Source organism: Octopus sinensis, linkage group LG7 (genome assembly GCF_006345805.1).
Source record: "Octopus sinensis linkage group LG7, ASM634580v1, whole genome shotgun sequence".
In the NCBI taxonomy this organism is placed as follows: Eukaryota; Metazoa; Mollusca; class Cephalopoda; order Octopoda; family Octopodidae; genus Octopus; species Octopus sinensis.
The window spans coordinates 91,322,922-91,341,516 of NC_043003.1; the positions used below are offsets into that span (position 1 = coordinate 91,322,922).

The window sequence follows — 18,595 nt, forward strand, 5'->3', positions numbered from 1 at the left end:
TATATCACGCGATATGAAGCCATGGAAACAGTAAAACACACACACATATCATCAATAAATCATAAATCCGGAAAAGAAGCACACTAAGTTATAGAGCATTAGATTATGTGAAGGCTGATATGGCCGGTTTATCGGGTTACCCGGGATTTCACGTCCATAAAACGCTTTGCTTTACAGTGGCCATAAGCCAACAGGTTTAGAGTCTGAAGAAATGCTGTAAAGCTAAGCGCTTTGTGGACATGAAACCCCGGGTAGCCCCATAAACCGGCCATATCTATCTTTATCTATATGTAACGTTATATGTAGTGGTTGTTTAAGCAACGAGTTCGTGGATGATAAATGGGTGCTGATGAAGAAGCAAAACCTCCCGAAACGTGGCATATATGCCCATAACCCATTTTTTCATCTTCAATCTCATTGTTTTACACCTGACGTCTCAGGTACGGAATTAGAGCTGGCTAAAATTTCTATAGAAAATCTGTAGAGAAGATCTTAACACATGATTTAAGTGCGCTGCCAACACAGCAGTACACGGTATTGACTTACAAAAACGCTTATTGTACTTTGTAGCATGTAATGGTTTCATAACGAAACACCGTATGTGTGTCTATATGTATGTGTATCGTAGAAGCGCAGTGACCCAGTGGTTAGGGCAGCGGATTCGCGGACGTATAATCATGGTTTCGATTCCCAGACCGGGCGTTGTGAGTGTTTGGGCTAAAACACCTGAAGCTCCGCGACACTCCGGCAGGGATGGAGGAAAACTCTGCTGTACACCTTCACCGCAATTTTCTCTCACTCTTTCTTCCTATTCCTGTTGTAACTATATTTCAAAGGGTTAGCCTTGTCACACTGAATCTCACCGAGAACTACGTTAAGGGTACATGTATCTGTGGAGTGCTCAGTCACTTGCACATTAATTACACGAGCAGGCTGTTCCGTTGATCGGATCAACTGAAACCCTCGTCGTCGGACTTCTAAAATATAACTACATGTATATATACAGTTATCTTTTATGTTGTCTGTATGTTTCTGTATGTCTTTCAACATACAGACTTTCACTATAATAACAGGTTATTTATTGTTGGGAGAGAAATATTGTAAGAGTAGGTAGGTAGGTAGATAGTGTTGTCACCATAGTAACAATTTTGATTAAAATCTTAGGAATTTTAAGTCCAAGTCTTATCAGTACAAAGCAACTCAGACTTCAAAAGAGACTATATGTATATATAATACATACAGCTGTCTTTTTGATTGTTTTTGTGTGTTATTTCTCACAAAGGTTTATCGTCTCTGACTGTTACTCACTCCCACTCCGTTTGTTGTTTATCTTCCTTATACAAGCTGACCGACTCGAAACTCATTGCATTTTATTAATATGTAATAGATCTTCCTGGTTTGATGTGTGTGTGTGTGTGTGTGTGTGTGTGTGTGTGTGTGTGTGTGTGTGTGTGTATTTATATGTACGTATGTGCACGCGTGTGTGTATGGTTGAATTGAAGTCATAAGTATTATTTGTGCTAGGATCTTTTCCTTTTGAAGGCCAACACAATTTCTAGTTAACTAAGCACTTTAAAACTTCGTATACTGGCAGAATGTTTCAAAAGAAAACATTATTTTCACTTGGCTTTCTTGATAAATTTGTAATTCGTTTGTTTAACGTAGTTTAATTTTTCGAATTTTAACCAATGAATCGCCTCTATTTGAGCTGAAATCATTTGCTGCGTCTAAAAACTGAGACAACATCCTGTAACTAACCCCAACCCTAATTTTTTTTTCTTAATTGTTACGCGTGTAAAAAAAACTAAAGCAATGGAAAATAATTTAATCAGTTATCATACAAAATAATTCTATAATTTTTATACACACGCTTTCCGTATACGTACGGAAAATTAGGGTTAGGGTTAGGGGGAGGATTAGGGTTAGTTACAGGATGTTGTCTCAGTTTTTAGACGTAGCAAATGATTTCAGCTCAAATAGAGGCGATTCATTGGTTAAAATTCGAAAAATTAAACTACGTTAAACAAACGAATTACAAATTTATCAAGAAAGCCAAGTGAAAATAATGTTTTCTTTTGAAACATTCTACCAGTATACGAAGTTTTAAAGTGTTTAGTTAACTAGAAATTGTGTTGAAATCTGGCCTTCAAAAGGAAAAGATCCCAAAAGTCCATAAAATAAATGACAGGCGAAACAGGTCATACTTAGCTTAACTTTTATTGGATCGTTACCGATTATATTCTCAATTTCTTTGAGTTGAAAGTAGATTACAAATACTGGTCTGTTCGGTGAAGCATCGTCATTATAGTTGTAGAAGGCTTAGTTAATGTGAAAGGAAGTTGATAGCAATAAGGCTCACACGATGCCATTAATGACATGACGAAAGAGAGAGGAGAGGCACTGCCTCTGATATAGCTGGTAAGTAAGAGAGGCGAGTGTTGGCCTCTGACGCAGCCAAGGAAAGAAGAGACGTGTTAGCTCTGCAACAGAAGTCGAGTAAAAGAGGAAAAATTCTACTTAGCATTCCGTAATCATGACAATTCCATAACTAAACTGGGTCAATGGCTGTACCCCAGCATATCCCTAGCTATCGAGCTGAAACAAATAAAAGGGAAAAGGTAACAGCGGATATTTCGTGACTGAAATAATGGTCTTGGCCCAAAATGGTGAGGAAGCTGTTCTCGACCAGTAATACAAGAAAGATTTCGAGCGAAAAGTGAGCTAACTTGTGAAGGTGCCTTAAAGGACGTGCAGAGTACAGGTGTGTCTGGTGCTGTGGTCGTATGTAACTGTTGTGAGCAAATAAGGACGAAAAACTGAAAGAAGATATCAGGGTGTTTTGAACCAGGTAAACTTATTCTATGAACAACGTGACCAGTGAAAGTGGAAGAAGTGGCTGGACGCGAGGGCGCATGGTTTCTCTTCTTTTTATGTGATAATGCCAAGATCGGTGTTAACAGCTTTGGTCAAGGTCAGCTAAGAAGCGAGTTCAATGCAGTATAGGGTGAAGTGACGCAGTATCAGCGAATTAGAGCTGAGTTGATACAGACATAGAAACAAATTGCTGAATATACATATAGTAGGGTGCATGCGTGTATTTGGATGTATGCGTGTATGCATAAACATTGTTTATGCCAAAAAGCAAAAAACAAATAACCTTAGAAAATTGTAAGCATTCATGCGAAAGTCACTGGGGTGTAGTCCATGCATGCGAAATACTTGTTTTGTTGCATTTCGTTGTTTTGTAAAGCTGACCGAGGTTAGTTAGCAGCAGCGAGAATCTTAGGCGACGTATTCGGGAGTGCAGCTACATATTCAAATGGGTTTTAATAGTTTGCCGTATTGCTTGTGTACGTGGCCCAGCTTATACATGGGAATCGCAAATTTTCACCGGATTATTTTCAAATGGGTTGTTTTGCATGCTGACGACGAAAATAACATTCATTTTTTTCTGGAAATTAATATTAAAGAATTTACATCAATGTTGAAAATTTGAGAAAATTTATGTTATTGATGGGCATCATTTTTTTTTTCATATTAAATTCCGATACCACCTACAGGGTATTTATAGAAAATTCTATCCAAAAATATCTATTTTTCTGAAAGTTATGAGGAAACGAAGTTCGAAGTAGGAAGCATATTTGCGTATGTATGTATATATATATATATATAAGTAGTATCGAAAGTTTCTGTAGAAAGTCAGTGCTTGGAATGAACGTATGTAGCGTGTGATCGTCGCATTAGACATGACAGAGAAAGTTGTCATGGTGATACCGGCTCAGAGGCCTACGCAAAGTTGCAAAAAGTGTAATGGAAAGGAGTGTATGAACCGCTCACAAGTGTACGAATGATTCAGACGTTTCCAAGATGGCCGAAAAAATGTCGCTATAGACCCGCAACCAGCAGAACTGAGAAAACAATGCAGCTGTGAGGGGAAATCGTCGAATCTGTGAGTTATCAGAGGATGTGCAGATTAGTTACGGTTCAGTTCTAGTCCATTATCACTGAAAATTTAGGATGTTATTATAGTATGCGATCCACCACGGTGCCAAACAGGGTTATCTACCTTATCTTTCAGATATTCTAGAGATAAAATACTTGAGATATTTCAGATCATTTTTTTTTTTTTTTTTTTTCAAAATCATAGTTTTAGCAACTAACCATGATCACTCAATGGCCTGAGCGTGTGCTCCAGTCACTGGATCCACATAATGTCATTGATGGTTCGCTGTCAGATGGTGGTAACCTATGGCATTTAAATTATTATAAGCGGGCCACTCATCTGAATGAATTAGTGAACATTTTTCATTCTTTTTCAATAATTAGTATCAGACTGTTCCACACAGAAGTATCGACAGTCTGCGACCAAAAACCTACGGCCCATTAATTCTACGTCTATGGTTCCAGTTGTGTAGTTGTTCCGCATTACTGTCTTCGAAGAGAGGAGCGTTGTCGCTATTCAGCATTCTTCCTCAATTGTATTTTCCTCGACCAGCAAATCTTGTTTCTTCCATCTGAATGGAGTTATCGTTTGTTTCAACCATCTGCCCTCGTCATTCATGATAAACTATGACTCCACACACCCCACGGCACATACTGTACCAGTCATTTATGTTTTTAGATTTTACTGTTAGAGTCACTCCTATGGTCATGGGTAGATCCATGACAAAGAAAAATATTAGTTCTAAATTCTCACTGAGACTCAACTTGAAGTTTAATTTGTTAATGTCCGTATAATGGAAAACATTGGTTTCCTTTACTAACTAAACATGTAAGGTAGATAACCCTGGCTATACTGTTTGACAACGTGGTAGACTGCATACTATTAGCATAAGATTTGATTATGAGACGCGTGTCTGCCAAGTTGGTGCCAAAACTGCTTTCAGCTGACCAAAAAGACATTCAGGTTTCATTTGCACAAAATGTTGATTGTATCGAAAACGATGAAAACTTTGCGTAGGCCTCTGAGCAGGTATCGCCATACTTTTGGCAAAATTTGATGCAGATTCTTTGCTCAACTTTCTGTCATAGCCAATGCGATGATCACACGCTACACACCTTCCTTCCAAGCACTGCTGTAGACAGCGAAAGTTAGCTAGAATGTTAAAACTTAGTGCGCATGCATAGCAGAGTTCAAGGTTAATTAGTGCCAACAGTTCGGATACTTATTGATGAGACCATGTATATAGTCAATAGAGATGACTAGTTAATAGTGTACCGGCAGTTTGGGTTACCTCAGGTTTCGAAATACATATTTGTAAACAACTGTTTAATACCCTCCCTCCTGAAAATTTGCTGCACCAGATAACTGTGTGTACGTGTACATAAGTGCATTCGAGTGTGAACGCGTATATACATATGCATGTTCATTCAAGAATGAAAGTAGTTGAAGGGAGATAACTCAAGCTACTGTTTCTAATACTTCAAAGATTTGTAATGCAAGCTGTTCCATGCTAATGAGATGTAACCGAGAATATATTTGGTAAAAATTTTATCTAAACATGAGTTCATTAATCCTCTAAGCGGTTGTTGCTTTGCCTCAAATCTGCTTCAAGTGAGCAGACTTATGAATTACCATCCCATCTTTTATTTTCCCTCAATCATTGAGTATCCAGGTCTACACTAACAAATGTTCTGTTTAAAAGATAACGTAATATACTTGAGATTTGAAAGATAAATGACGACTCTTTTTAGCAGGTAAACAACGTTATATCTCGTTTGTTCAAAGATATGATAAAGCGAAGTTAATTGAAAAAGAAAAACGATATCGCTGACACTGGTTCAATTATTTTGGACACAAAGCATTGATAATAGATCTAATAGTGCTTCGTGTCGGAAATATTTTTTAAATACAATTTTTCTTGTGTAGTGATAAATATGGCAGAAATGCATTATAGCCTCCATTTAAGGCATAAGCGATCCTGGCCAGCGATATACGGTTGCAGATATTCGGATTGTCGGGTTATTAGAAAGTGGTTCGATGGCTGCAAGCTGGTAAATTTCCTACTACACCAGACAAGCTCTGTTTGGTAGTATTTCGCCCATCTTTACGTTCTCAGTTCAAATTCTGCCGAGGTCAGCTTTGTCCTTCATTCTTGGGCGGGGAGGGGATAGAATAAGAACTGGTCAAATACTTGAGTCAAAATTTCAAGCCTTGAAAAAGAAAGGATATTAAGTAAGGATTAATAGGAAGTGGTTTGAAAGCTATGAGCTGGTAGAATCATTAGCACACTGCACAAGCAAGGTATAAAAGTTTAGCCAATCAAGCTTAGGGCTTTAATTCCAAGATGTTCAGCAGCATTTCATCCATCTTTAAGTACCAAGTTCAAATTCTGCTATGGTTGACTTTACTGTATGAAAACCAAGACCACTTTCAAACCTGCAACAGTATATCGCTGAGGCTGGCCAGGATCGCTTATGCCTGAAATAGAGGCAATAATGCATCTTGGGGGTCAACCAGCACTGAGGCTGAATCAGTTCTGTTCAGCTTTCACTTTTCCAGTCCTTCAATTTTGTTCCAATTGATTTCAAATGTGGTACTGATGTTTGTATGGTAATTATGAAAATGAAACTCATCTTTGCTTCAAATTAATTAAAAAGCCTAATGACTGTTTGCAAATTTTGGGTAATTTTAGTCAATTGAAAGCCACAAATAACAGGGCATAAATATGCTCCTCTGCTGCAGAAACTGCAGGACGCCATCAAAGCAGGTGTGGCATGCTGCCTTGGAAGAGTCCATCTACAAGACAATGCCCCAGTTCATTATACACATTGCCCAGATGAGAGACTGGTTATGAAATCTTTCCTCACCCACCTGACTTCCCACTGTCTCCAACCATGAAGTCTCTTTTGAAGGGAAAGCACTCTTCTGATAATGAGCATATTTCCAAGTTAAAATCTTGGCTCCAGACAAGTTCTTCGTAACTGCATAAAGCAATGAGAGAAGTGTATCACCATCGGTGATGGCTATGTAGAATGACTAATAATTATGCTAAGTTTCATTTACCCCAATCCTTGACAAGGACGGAAATCTTTAACTCTTTCATTACCACCCCAGTTCTGAGTACAAATGTCTTGTTTTTATAAGTTTTTAATTAAAATCTTCCAAACCTTAGTCACAATTTGTTCCTAACACTAGCTGAATGATTAAGTTATTTTACTAAATTCTTTGTTATATTTGAACTGAAAGAAACAGTGCATCTCAAAATAAATACAACAAAAGGGCTAATGAATACCCCTTGTATGCATTAACCTTTTTGACTGCCAAATAAAATTTTCTAAAGTCATTCCTGTAATGTAAATTATTCACAAAAAAAAATTCCACTTTTGCAATACATTTTCAGTATCTCCTAAATGTTGTTTTCCTACCCACCAGTATAAGTATTTGATTCTTGTTATTTGATGCGAAAAAATTAAAATATGAAAAATTGTCTTTTGTGAAGTGTGGATGGGTCTCCACCTCTCACAGCAGTTTTCTTTTCTTTCCTAAATTTTAGAGTAAAACCCAATTTCTCAATTAACATAAAATTTTCTGAATTTGTCCACTGTTAAAAGGATTAACAAAAATAAAATTATCCAGCTTGATATGTCACTGAAGGAAGGTGTAATTGCCCATGACATCAGAAAAAGTAAACAGTCAAATCATTAAGTATGATCAGACTAAGTAAAACATAAGCTCACTTATTTGCTTGTTTATGCACTAAATACTTATTCAGCTTTGAAGCTGCAATGTGAAGGTTTCTTTAACACATTCCACATAGTTGCAAGTTGGGGAAACACTTGAGTGGTACTTTATCGATGTGGTGAAGCCAAAGCATTTGACCCGGTCATAAAAACAAAAAAGAAAGTAGTGTAATAGGTGTAAAACAACTTCCACTAAATGAATATGACAAAAAAAATGCGCAGCAGGTTTAATGCTTTCCACAAATAGGAATCTAGAGGTATTGCTTTAAAAAATTGGCACAAATGCCTGGGCAAACCACCAATCCTCAATCTATCATCTGAGTGTGCACCAAAGTGTTTGTAGGATCTACAAAATTTTCGCTGTGGTTGACCCGTAAGTGGGTATACCCAAGATTTCCCAGAGAATTATATGCAGCCCAAGAATCGCTATATACTATGGACCCTTAGCATATATAGAGGGATCAGTGTGGCAGCATCTTGCCTTTCATCTCGTTCTATCCCACTGAAAAGCCAGATAGTTTTTATAAGTCTTCTACAATTATATTTTCTCCTTACAATAACCGACTCAATTTCCACTTTGACCCCTGGTCCAGATTTAATCCTGGGGATTTTCTACCCAATGCTGACAAACCTCCTAACAGAAGGATGGTCAATCAACTGAGGTCAGATATGAAATCCTCAAATTCTCCATGACTAATGCATGTGACCAACAGTCTGTGAGAAAGTAGTTCACAAACAAAAGAACTTTACAGGGTGGTACCTGGCTCCACTCTAAAAAGGTGTTATAGTACAGGGATACAGAATATCCAATCAGTGGGCCAAGCTAAATGACATGTAAGGCAATCTACAGTACAGAACATTAGTGCCTGTCATTATTAAATTGGCGAATTCCATCTTGTAATGTCAATTCACATGAATTACTGTCTTCTGCTATAGCCCCAGGCCGACCAATGCCTTGTGAGTGGATTTGGTAGACAGAAACTGAAAGGGGTGTGTGTGTGTGCGTGTGCGCGCGCGTGTTTGTGTTTGTCCCCCTAGCATGGCTTGACAACCGATGGTGTGCTTACATCCCAGTCATTTAGCGGTTCGGCAAAAGAGACCGATAGAATAAGTACTGGGCTTACAAAGAATAAGTCCCAGGGTCGATTTGCTCGACTAAAGGCAGTGCTCCAGCATGGCCGCAGTCAAATGACTGAAACAAGTAAAAGAGTAAAAAGAGAGTGGGGAAGGGTTGTTCACATTTCGAACCCTTTGTTGTAATACCATGATCTTATTTCAGACTTAAAACGATAGTTATGGTTTTAAAAAGAATAGCATCAAAAATTTAATTCTTTTCTTTTCCACAAGAAAGCAGTTTTCTTGATTGCCTTTTTTTTCATTTCGAATAAAATTCAACACAGCAACTTATTTCACCCTTTTCCCTGAAGCTTTAAAATATTTGTTTTGAAGACACTACAATTTTAACAGCTATAATGTTCAGCATATCATTGGTTACTGTGTGAAAATTTGATCTTTTTTCATGAACCTGCTCTGTAATTCAGTGTGGTAGCATGCGTTTGTGTCTAAATATTTCCTGTCTTTGAAACCATGGCAAACCCCTGACAAAAACTGCATCTCTTGTCAGTGAACATGTCTCACTTTCAAAGCGACAAAAATATCGACATTGAAATGTTATTTAAATGTTGCAGTGAACCAACCATTTCTCTGTGTGTGTGTGTGTGTGTGTGTGTGTGTGTGTGTGTGTGTGTGTGTGTGTTCTTGATAATTGATTAGAACAAGTAGTTTTACACCAATTACACTATTTTCTAATTTCTTTCCGACCCGGGTCAAACACTATAGGCCATGGACTGAAGATGTGAATTTTCCAAGTCCTCTCCCCCACCCGCCTTCGCGAGCGCGCATTTTTTTTATGTCATACGTTTAAAGCAAGATGTTTTGCACCTATTACACTATTTTTTTGCCTGTTTTTATGACTGGGTCAAACGCTCTAGTTTAACCATCGATGCCACGGGATGAAATGCGAAGTTGATCTTGGTGTATAAAGAACCGGAAAAAACTCAATCCAACACTAATAATTCTAATTCACTTTCCTGACATTTGTCATTGAAATGGCTACATAAAGAAAACAATGGTAAAAAAAAAATGAAAATGCGCGGTCTCAAATTTGCTTGCATCTTTTTGCTATATCCCCCCCTCTCCCATGAGTTAGGTGACACTTAACCAGCAATGTTGGTTCCTCCTCTTCGCCAGTTTTGCTCCTTAACAGTAAGTCATGTCCCTTCACTTGCTTTCCAAACACAGCTTCAATCCCACTGCATAGAACCTTCCTTTCATGAACCCAACCCTTGCAAGTGAATTTGGCCAGTTGAAAAGTTTCATGTCATGCATGACTCCATCTTGAAAATTGCAAGGTAGTTGTAAATGAGCACCACTGTTCTATAAGCAACGTTCCCACTCTAATGAGAAAAAATAGCATTTACTTGAAAATATGACAGGATAGACATCCACTCAGAAAACCTGCCTCAATTCTCATCCAACTCATGAAAGCATGTACTAAGTACACATTAAGGCAATGCAGGTCAAAATCATGTTACGTCAAATATCCACAAAGCAAAAGGCTGCCAAACCCTTCTGCAGATATGAAGATCTATAAGAAATAGAAACGGTTTATCTATTTCCATAACACAATCAAAAGAAAAAGAAAAAACATGTCTAATGTCACTTTTTTTATTACAGACTCTTCAAACACTTTATGCAGCCTCCTCCTTAAGACGATCCTTTTTGAGTGGACCCTGTAAAAGAAAATGTATTTTTGTAAATATAATGTAAAATACTGTTCATTTTGTATAATAAACAGTAAAATGAACATGTATCAGCCATTGGCGTCAGAGTAATGGTAAATATCACACTCTAAGCATTTAGACTGAGCTTTAATATTCGAGACTCACAGCACCAAGAAATTACCGACAAACAGCTCAGTGACTCTTGAGCTCGGAAAAAATATCAGACTGACTGCAACACTTGATAGTGCATATTTAAATTACAATTCAAATAAGGAACTTTACACAAACATCTTCACATACAGACATATCAACTTTAACCAGATTTCAATTCATCACAAGAACAATAAAACACTTACCATAAAGTTTCTCTTTTCAGCCAATGTTTGGAAGCGACCATTTCCAAATTTACTGGCAGTATCAATAAACTTCAATGTTATCTTCTCCAGAGCCTTACGCTTGAAGTGAGTCAGGAGAGACTAAAAAGAAAAAGAAAAAAAAAATCGAATTACAAAATGTTGATGGCTGCCTGGTTTAGAAGCTTGGTTACAAACCATGTCTTTTGGTTTAAATGCAAACTGTATGACACGTCTGTACAATTTATATGTGGTAGAAGCATACAAAAAGGAAAAAATACCAGCAAAATATAGACTAAGCTACAACCTCCAGTATAAACTGGTAAAGATCACAAAGAAACACTACAAATACATTCTTTCCATACATGTTCTTGCTGGATCGTCCAATCGATGCCAGCATGGAAGAGACGTTGAAACAATTATTGTTTATGCACTAAATACCTTGGCAGGTATTTAGTGCATAAACAAGCAAATAAGTGAGCTTATGTTTTACTAAGTCTGATCATACTTAGGAAATTTCATATATTTTATAAGTTTCTGTGTGATCTCATTTTGTGTAGAACATTTAATTTTAATGGAATTCAGGATATTTACCTTACGCATAGTAAGAATCCTTTTTCTGGGTCCCATAACACAGCCTTTTAACATCAGGAAATCTTGATTCACTTTACCATAGTGAGGGAAGCCACCGACAGGAGTGATGGATTTGTCAGTTGGATCATATTCAGTAGCAGCATTGTTTTTAACTACTTTACCTTCATGGGTGTGAATACCACGACCAACACGATAGATTTTTTTGTTGATCTCAGTACGATGATGATAACCTTTTTGACCAGCTCTTGCTACAGAATACTGGACTCTGCTAGGATGCCAAGCACCAATACAAGCAACTTTTCGCAATCCTTTGTGAGTTTTCCTGGGCAGCTTTTTGGTATGCCAACGAGAAGTAACACCTGAAAAGATAAATTTAAATTTTTGGCACTGTCATGCTTTTAGTTGTCAGGAGGAAAGTAGAAAAAGTGTGACATCCACCTTCGTTTCTTTCCGTAGAATTTATCAAAACGCATGTAAATTTATCAAATTAAAAAACAAAAATTTATCAAAAACGCGTGTAAACATATCAAATTAATAAACGCAAATTATTTAGAATGTAAAAATATTATTTTCAACAGAGAATTTATCAAAATAAAACAAATGAAGCTTGAAGTTAAGTTTTAAAATAAATATGATACTTATGCTCTGTAGATACTTATACTCTCTAAGGTCTCAAACACATGGATATAGCTGTCGAATTTACTCCAATAACTTTCCGAATATATCAAAATATATCAACATAACGCCACATGAATTCGATGAGATGGGTCTGAAGTAAATTTCGAGCTGTTCCATTTTCTCTTTTGTTACAATTCTTCACATGCATCCATAAACATTCTAAATGGTTGGTTGTGGCAAATGTTACCGGATCAACAAAATTTATTGAATGATTCACGGTCAAATGCCTGTGTCCTAGCTGATTGAGCGTATTGTACGAACGCGAAAGGTCAGAAATTATGGTTGTACCAGGCAATATACGGTCTTGTATAATTTGTAAAAGAGTGTCCGCTCTTCCAATGCCACTAAAAAACATCTGGTATCTCTTTCTAAAGCGCCAAATACCCACTGCGTTTTAACCCGATGGCCAACATATTTTCTTCTAACAAACACGCTCTCGTCTATCTCTACAATTCAGTTCGGCCCTCCGAGCTTAATGTTTTGTGCAACATAATTTTCTGCACATATATCACGGCAAAAATTCCTCCAATCTGTTACGGCTACATTTGCTATATAACATTCCTGTCCTATTCCCTTTGCTAAATCTTTTGCCCAATACAATATATCTATAATTTGTTGACACTTCAATTTACTATTTTCTAAAAATGTTCCTTTTCTAATTGGAACTGTTTTTCTACAAGGCCTTCCACATGACCATATTACTTCATCCGACAAATTTTTTTTCGCTATTTCACTCATGCTACCTCCACACGATATACATATTTTCTGGGTATTCAAAAGTCCATGTCTCCTAAGACAATGCTATCTGCTGTATTTATTTATAAAATGTATTTATTCATAAACTTTAAACTGAACTTGTTTTATAAACCTAGCGTGGTGGTACGTAAATAAACGGCGTAAATTAACGAAGGTATAAACCTGACGCAAATACACAATTGACGTCCGACGTCAGATTTTTCTACTTTCACTTCTGACAACTAAAGGCATGACAGTGCCAAATTTTTCCTTGAGTATATTAGAAATTACATAAGAAAGCCATCAGATACAAGTGGCAACACCCCCTCCGCACAACGTAAATAATACTAGTTTTCCAGTAAAACCTACTCACCTTTCATACCCTTGCCACGGGTCACACCAATTACATCAATTAATTCATCTTGCTGGAAGACATCAGCAATGGATATTGGCTTCTCCAAATTGGCTCTAGCCCACTTCACCTTATCTTCAGTGGTGCCACCATTCAGCTGAATTTCACAAATATGTGCCTTCTTGGTGCGCTTCCTGAGCTGGCGAATCTAAAATGTAGAATTCCAGTTCAAAGTAAGTTTGAAAGTGACATCCTTCTAAACATTTAACCATAGTTGACATACACTGCACTCATTTCAAATAACTTTCGTAATTAAACTAAGTCTTACAATCAACAGGAAATTTTTTTATGTAGGATTTTAGTTTAGACCACTCAAATACATATTAGCTTCAGTTATCAAACTTTGTTAAAATTGATAGTGTGAACTCACCTGAGTATGGACAATAATCCTAATGGTGTTGCAATAACGGATCAACTTTTGATAATCCTTTTCAATACTCTTCTTGCCAGCTGCATCTTGGTACTTCTTGGCGTATTTGGTATATGCCTTCCTCTTAGAGCGGGACCTTTAAAGTAGGAGGGTAATTAAGTAGCAAGTCTCATCACGTAAGAACAGTGAGCGGAGACTCGTTACATCAAGCAACTCAGCTCAGTCAAACCAGCCACCGAAGTAAATACTAAATATGCAAGATAGTTTACACAACCTGTGTGCCAAGCATTTAAGTAACTAGCATTGACTTCGAAGACCATTTGAGAGGAACTATACCATTGCTTATCTGCAGACTTCCCCTGCATTTATGTGGTATAGTCCTACAAGAGAAAGTCAGCACAGTTTAAGATATGCATGTTATGAACGGAGATAAAATAATCCTTCAGTATGGAAAATTTTAAAAAGTAAGAAAATTCATGAGGCTTGCTCTTGAATTTCAGATATCCTTGAAAATGAATATCGTATTTAGGAATGGTCATGTTGCCAGTTTGGCCAATAAAAGCACACACACTATATATTTGGTGTTAATTTGCTTCAGTTTTATTTCTTAATCTTATTTCGGCCAGAGTTATTTCATCACACTTCTGTGTTGGTTCTCTTGTCTGCCTGTTGGTCCCTCTGTTGTGGTTGTTTTTGTTCCTACCAGTAGTGTTTTCCGTTTCAAGTCTACTGACTCCCTGTCCAAGAATTCTGTTGTATTCAACTTTATTTTCCATCCCATGACAACTTTTATTTGTCCTTGTGACTATGGTTATCTGTGTGTGTCCATTCCCCCTATTGTTGTATACGATTTTTCTGCTTTTGTATTTGTATCTGTTGCTTGTGTTCTTATGTTCGTTTTCGCCGTTGTTATTGTTGCTGCTGCAATTATTGTTGAGTTGTGTTTGTTGATCTTATTGTCATACATAAATTCCAACATATTTTTGTGACCCATCAATCTGATAGGCATTGGATGGTATTCACCTTATTAAATACAGCATAGTAGTTGAAGTATCAATTTTTAGTCTGAGTCATTGTCCTTGCTGAATTCAAATGGTAGTGAGACATCTGCCATAACAATTCTGTTATTATACCTGGGCACCTCTTTCTCTTTTGCAAGTTTGTATTGTTACGTTTTAACCACGAGAATTTCTTCTTTAAAATGTCTATTGCACTGGCGTATAATGTGTTCTCTGCATGTATTACATCCACAAGTGTGATTCTCTCTGTTCGTGGCAATGCTTTTAATTCCTCTTAATATGCGCCTGCATTTTTCTTGTTCACTTAGTTCTTTGTAGATTTTGTTCTTTATATTCACCATCAGCTTGGCCTTTGGGGAGTTCTAGTCGTTCTACACTTGATGTGACTCTGCTAATGCATATTTTGGAGGAGACATTATTTAATGGAGCTGTTGAGTCGTCACGGTTTTTCCGTAGGCAACTGAATATAGGGTTCTTCAGCATCTTGCTAGCCTGGCTAGAGTTCACAAAGCTGAAGCAAATTAATACCAAATATATATTTTTATTGGCTAAACTGGCAACATGACCATTCCTAAATACAGCAATATCTGTTTCAACACACGATTTCACACGAAGAATCTTGCAAAACAAATATATAAACCTGAAAATGAAGCTATGAGAAACCTTAACTCAGCACACCGAGGGTGCGATTCCAGAAATATACAGAATTTATGATTCTGCAAAATAAATATATTCTGTAATATTTCAATTAAAAAAAAAAAAAAATCAAACCTCACTCCTGTCCCCCTCCAACATATCAAGTGAAATTAAAGTGTTTTTTCTACAACAGTTTCATGCCAAACATGTAATTGATGGTCTTTTGGAATTAAGACGTATGTAAAAATTAGTTTTTTTGCACACACAAAATGTTACAAAAGATTTTTTTTTTTTGGTAATTCGTATTTCGAAAGTTGATCCTCGATTTGACTTTTTTTTAGCTTGTCTGATTTCCGGTTGGGGCTAGTTTGTTAACTTGTATTAGAAATTTGAAAACGTTGTTTCTGTGTCAGGTTTCCTGTTTAGATACCTTTTGCACCTGCCATTTTATAATTCTATGGACGTGTGAAACTTAGTAGAGAAAACACTAATTTCACTTCGTATCACAGGCCGGAGGGGAGTCGTTTTTTGAAAAATTGAAATTTTACAATTTTTCTGAATCATAATCTCCCTATTCTCTCCGTATTTCGCCTAAAATTTTTTTTTGAAAGTGAAAATTTAAAAAACTGGGAGGGGGGGGGGCAAATTTTGAAATGCAGATTCGGACGGAATCTCCGCCCTTGATATATAGTGTTCCTGCATTAAAAAAAGCCATTCTTTCGATATAACTCGATAAAATGAAACCATTTCACTTCGGGTATTTCCGTGCCAAATGACAGAAGCCAATGAGTTGTCCATGATCTTTAAACCCTGCCCAGTGTCTACGTTGCTTAATAGTAAAATTAACTTTTATTCCAGTTTCGTTTACTTTTTAAAAACACTGAAGGATTACCTAAGATATAATTAACTTTACTTACCAGTTCTTATAGAAACGACGCCTGCACTCTTCTCCAAGATGTTCAGCAAAAATAGACTTGAAAGCACGTGGACCACGTGGAGTATCGATGTAGCCAGTGACTCCAATACAGACAACAGGTGGACATTCAATAATGGTGACACCTTCCAATACCTCTTTCTTATTCACCTCTGAAATGTCAAATCATTTTAATTGATTACCGAAACTAGACACTGAGTAACAAATTAGTATCGATTACTAAAATCTATCAAAAACTGGTTTAAACACTAAAATTTCAGTTTCTTAAATACCAACCCCGGTAGGTCCCCGTGCGCGCTAGCTAGTCGTGATTAGGCGATCCTCACTAAGTTTTATTTACTTTGTAAAAAATTGTTTTAGTGTTTTATATACTTTGCTACGTAGTCGTTGTAGGATCGCATAGTAACGACTAGCTGGCGCGGATGCGCGAGAACGCGCACCGGGACCAAAGTACCAAACCCCACACTGCAAATCCAACTTTGGGGCTAATGCAGATTCGCATCGGATTGCTACGCTTTTTATGTCGGACATAACGGAATAAGCTACTACTTAAGAAGAGTGGTCCCGCTGCGCGCTAGCTATTCGTGACCAGTCGATCCTTTGTGGTTTTGTTTTATTTTATTTTGTTTAAAATTATTTTGTGTTATATTTACTTTGCTAGGTAGTCGTAGGATCGCCTGGTCACGACTAGCTAGCGCACTCTTAAGTAGTACCGAATTATGATTTTGCTTACTTTGAAGATATCGTAGCGAACTGAACATATGCAATACAAAAACATTGAAATTAATCTAAATTAAATATACACCATTTTATGAGAAACTTTATTTTGGTTGTATACTGTCAACTTAACGTGACAGTATACAACCACTATATCGCTCCACCACCGTACATATCTGAGATATTTAGAATTTTTTTTTATTTTGCATATTCGTAATCTGACATTGTGTGTTATATATTGGAACCCTAACGTTTCATAGCAAAAAATGCATTTTTCAAGGACAGGTGCGAACTTGCATTAGCCCCCATCATTTCATGAGAAACAAAAAAATGTTTAATAATTTCACCCTCTCCCCCAATTTTAAACTTTTTCATCCATTTATTTATCGCTATCCGTTTACTCATAAAATCTTAGTCAACTAAATTTGGTGGCCCTATAGAAGACCGTACTGTTGATTTTAGCCTTTGAAAATGGGGTTTCTTGCATATTAGGAATCTGTCATCTAAAACGGAAAATAATTTCGATAAAACTCAAAATTTTTTTTTTTTCATATACGTAATCTAAAACTCAAATTTTTTTTTTTTTTATATTCGTAATCTAAAACTCAAAATTTTTTTTTTTTTATATTCGTAATCTAAAACGTGGGGATCCGATTTTTTTTCTGTTCTTTTTAATAAAATTGCATTTTTCAAGGAGAGGTGCGAAACCGCAGCGATCAGTTTTTGCCTCCATTTCATTTCTAACGAAAGTTTTATATTTTCAACTAAATTTTTGAAAATTGTCAAAAGAGAGAAAAAAAATTTACATGCTGCGCGAGAGAAATTTAAAAAGAAAATTATGAACATATGATGGGCTTAAAATAAAAAAAAAAAAGTGAAGTTTTTAATGTAAAACCATCGGATGCACGTGGCGGAGGAATGTCGGCCATCTTCATCGACAGCATCGTAGCAGGAGAACATTAATTAAAATGCGACTAATTACTCAAAATATAACTTACTTGAGCCAGGTCTGTCAACTTCGCGGACGATATGAGTCATCCCAGCCTTATAACCCATAAAAGCGGTTAAATGAACAGGCTTTTTGGGATCATCTTTTGGAAATGCCTTGATTTTGCCCTTATGACGTTGACTTCTCTTTTTGGGCAGAAAGCCCTTGGAGCCATGCCGTGGGGCAGAAAATTTACGATGAGACTGAAATGATTAAAAGAATAGGCTCAACATACATAAAAAACTGAAGGGTTTTAAGTAGTATTAATAAATTTGACGACATAATTTGTGTAGTGGAGCAACGAGAGACGATGACTACTCACCATCACAGCAAGCGAACTGCAAAGAAAGAATGTGGACGATTGGGTGGTGATTTATATAGTAGAAGGTTGCGCGCGCGAAGTTCACAACACTACGAGAGTTTGATTTATGATTAAAATTTTTAATAATTTCTATTAACTGAAAATGTACACTAAAGTAGTTATAATAAAAATTATTCAAGAATGTGTTAAAACTAAAAAATATGTGATTCTAAACTATAAAGATTATTTGTGAACAAGAATTAAGAGTCAAATTGAAATACACTTTTCGTATCAAATAAGTTTGTTTTATTTTTAATTAATTCGTTAAATATAGTGAAAATGTAACTAAAAATTAACATGTAAAATTATAATGCTTCTTGGTTTTAAATTAC

General features: G+C 36.5%; 2 protein-coding genes across 3 annotated transcripts in view; both read right to left on the bottom strand.

Annotated features, from left to right (window-relative positions):
• Positions 1–4,738, bottom strand: part of LOC115214290 — a 20,585-nt gene extending 15,847 nt beyond the window's left edge. Inside the window, exon 1 of the mRNA XM_036504912.1 lies at positions 4,067–4,738. The gene's annotated coding sequence lies outside the window, so the exon portion shown is untranslated. The remainder of the gene's footprint in view (positions 1–4,066) is intronic.
• The window catches only part of LOC115213898 (60S ribosomal protein L3), a 22,119-nt gene extending 3,741 nt beyond the window's left edge, over positions 1–18,378 (bottom strand). The window contains exons 1-8 of one of the 2 annotated variants that reach the window (XM_029782872.2): positions 18,225–18,377; positions 17,913–18,105; positions 16,181–16,349; positions 13,609–13,744; positions 13,200–13,386; positions 11,414–11,772; positions 10,823–10,942; positions 10,395–10,475 (exon numbers count right to left, since the gene is read on the bottom strand). In XM_029782872.2, coding sequence (XP_029638732.1) covers positions 10,434–10,475; positions 10,823–10,942; positions 11,414–11,772; positions 13,200–13,386; positions 13,609–13,744; positions 16,181–16,349; positions 17,913–18,105; positions 18,225–18,227 — 1,209 coding nt within the window. In that variant the 5' untranslated portion in view covers positions 18,228–18,377 and the 3' untranslated portion in view covers positions 10,395–10,433. Of the gene's footprint in view, positions 1–10,394; positions 10,476–10,822; positions 10,943–11,413; positions 11,773–13,199; positions 13,387–13,608; positions 13,745–16,180; positions 16,350–17,912; positions 18,106–18,224 lie in introns of those variants that run through there. The other variant, XM_036504911.1, reaches the window with a different exon arrangement.
• Between the last annotated feature and the right edge of the window lie 217 nt (positions 18,379–18,595).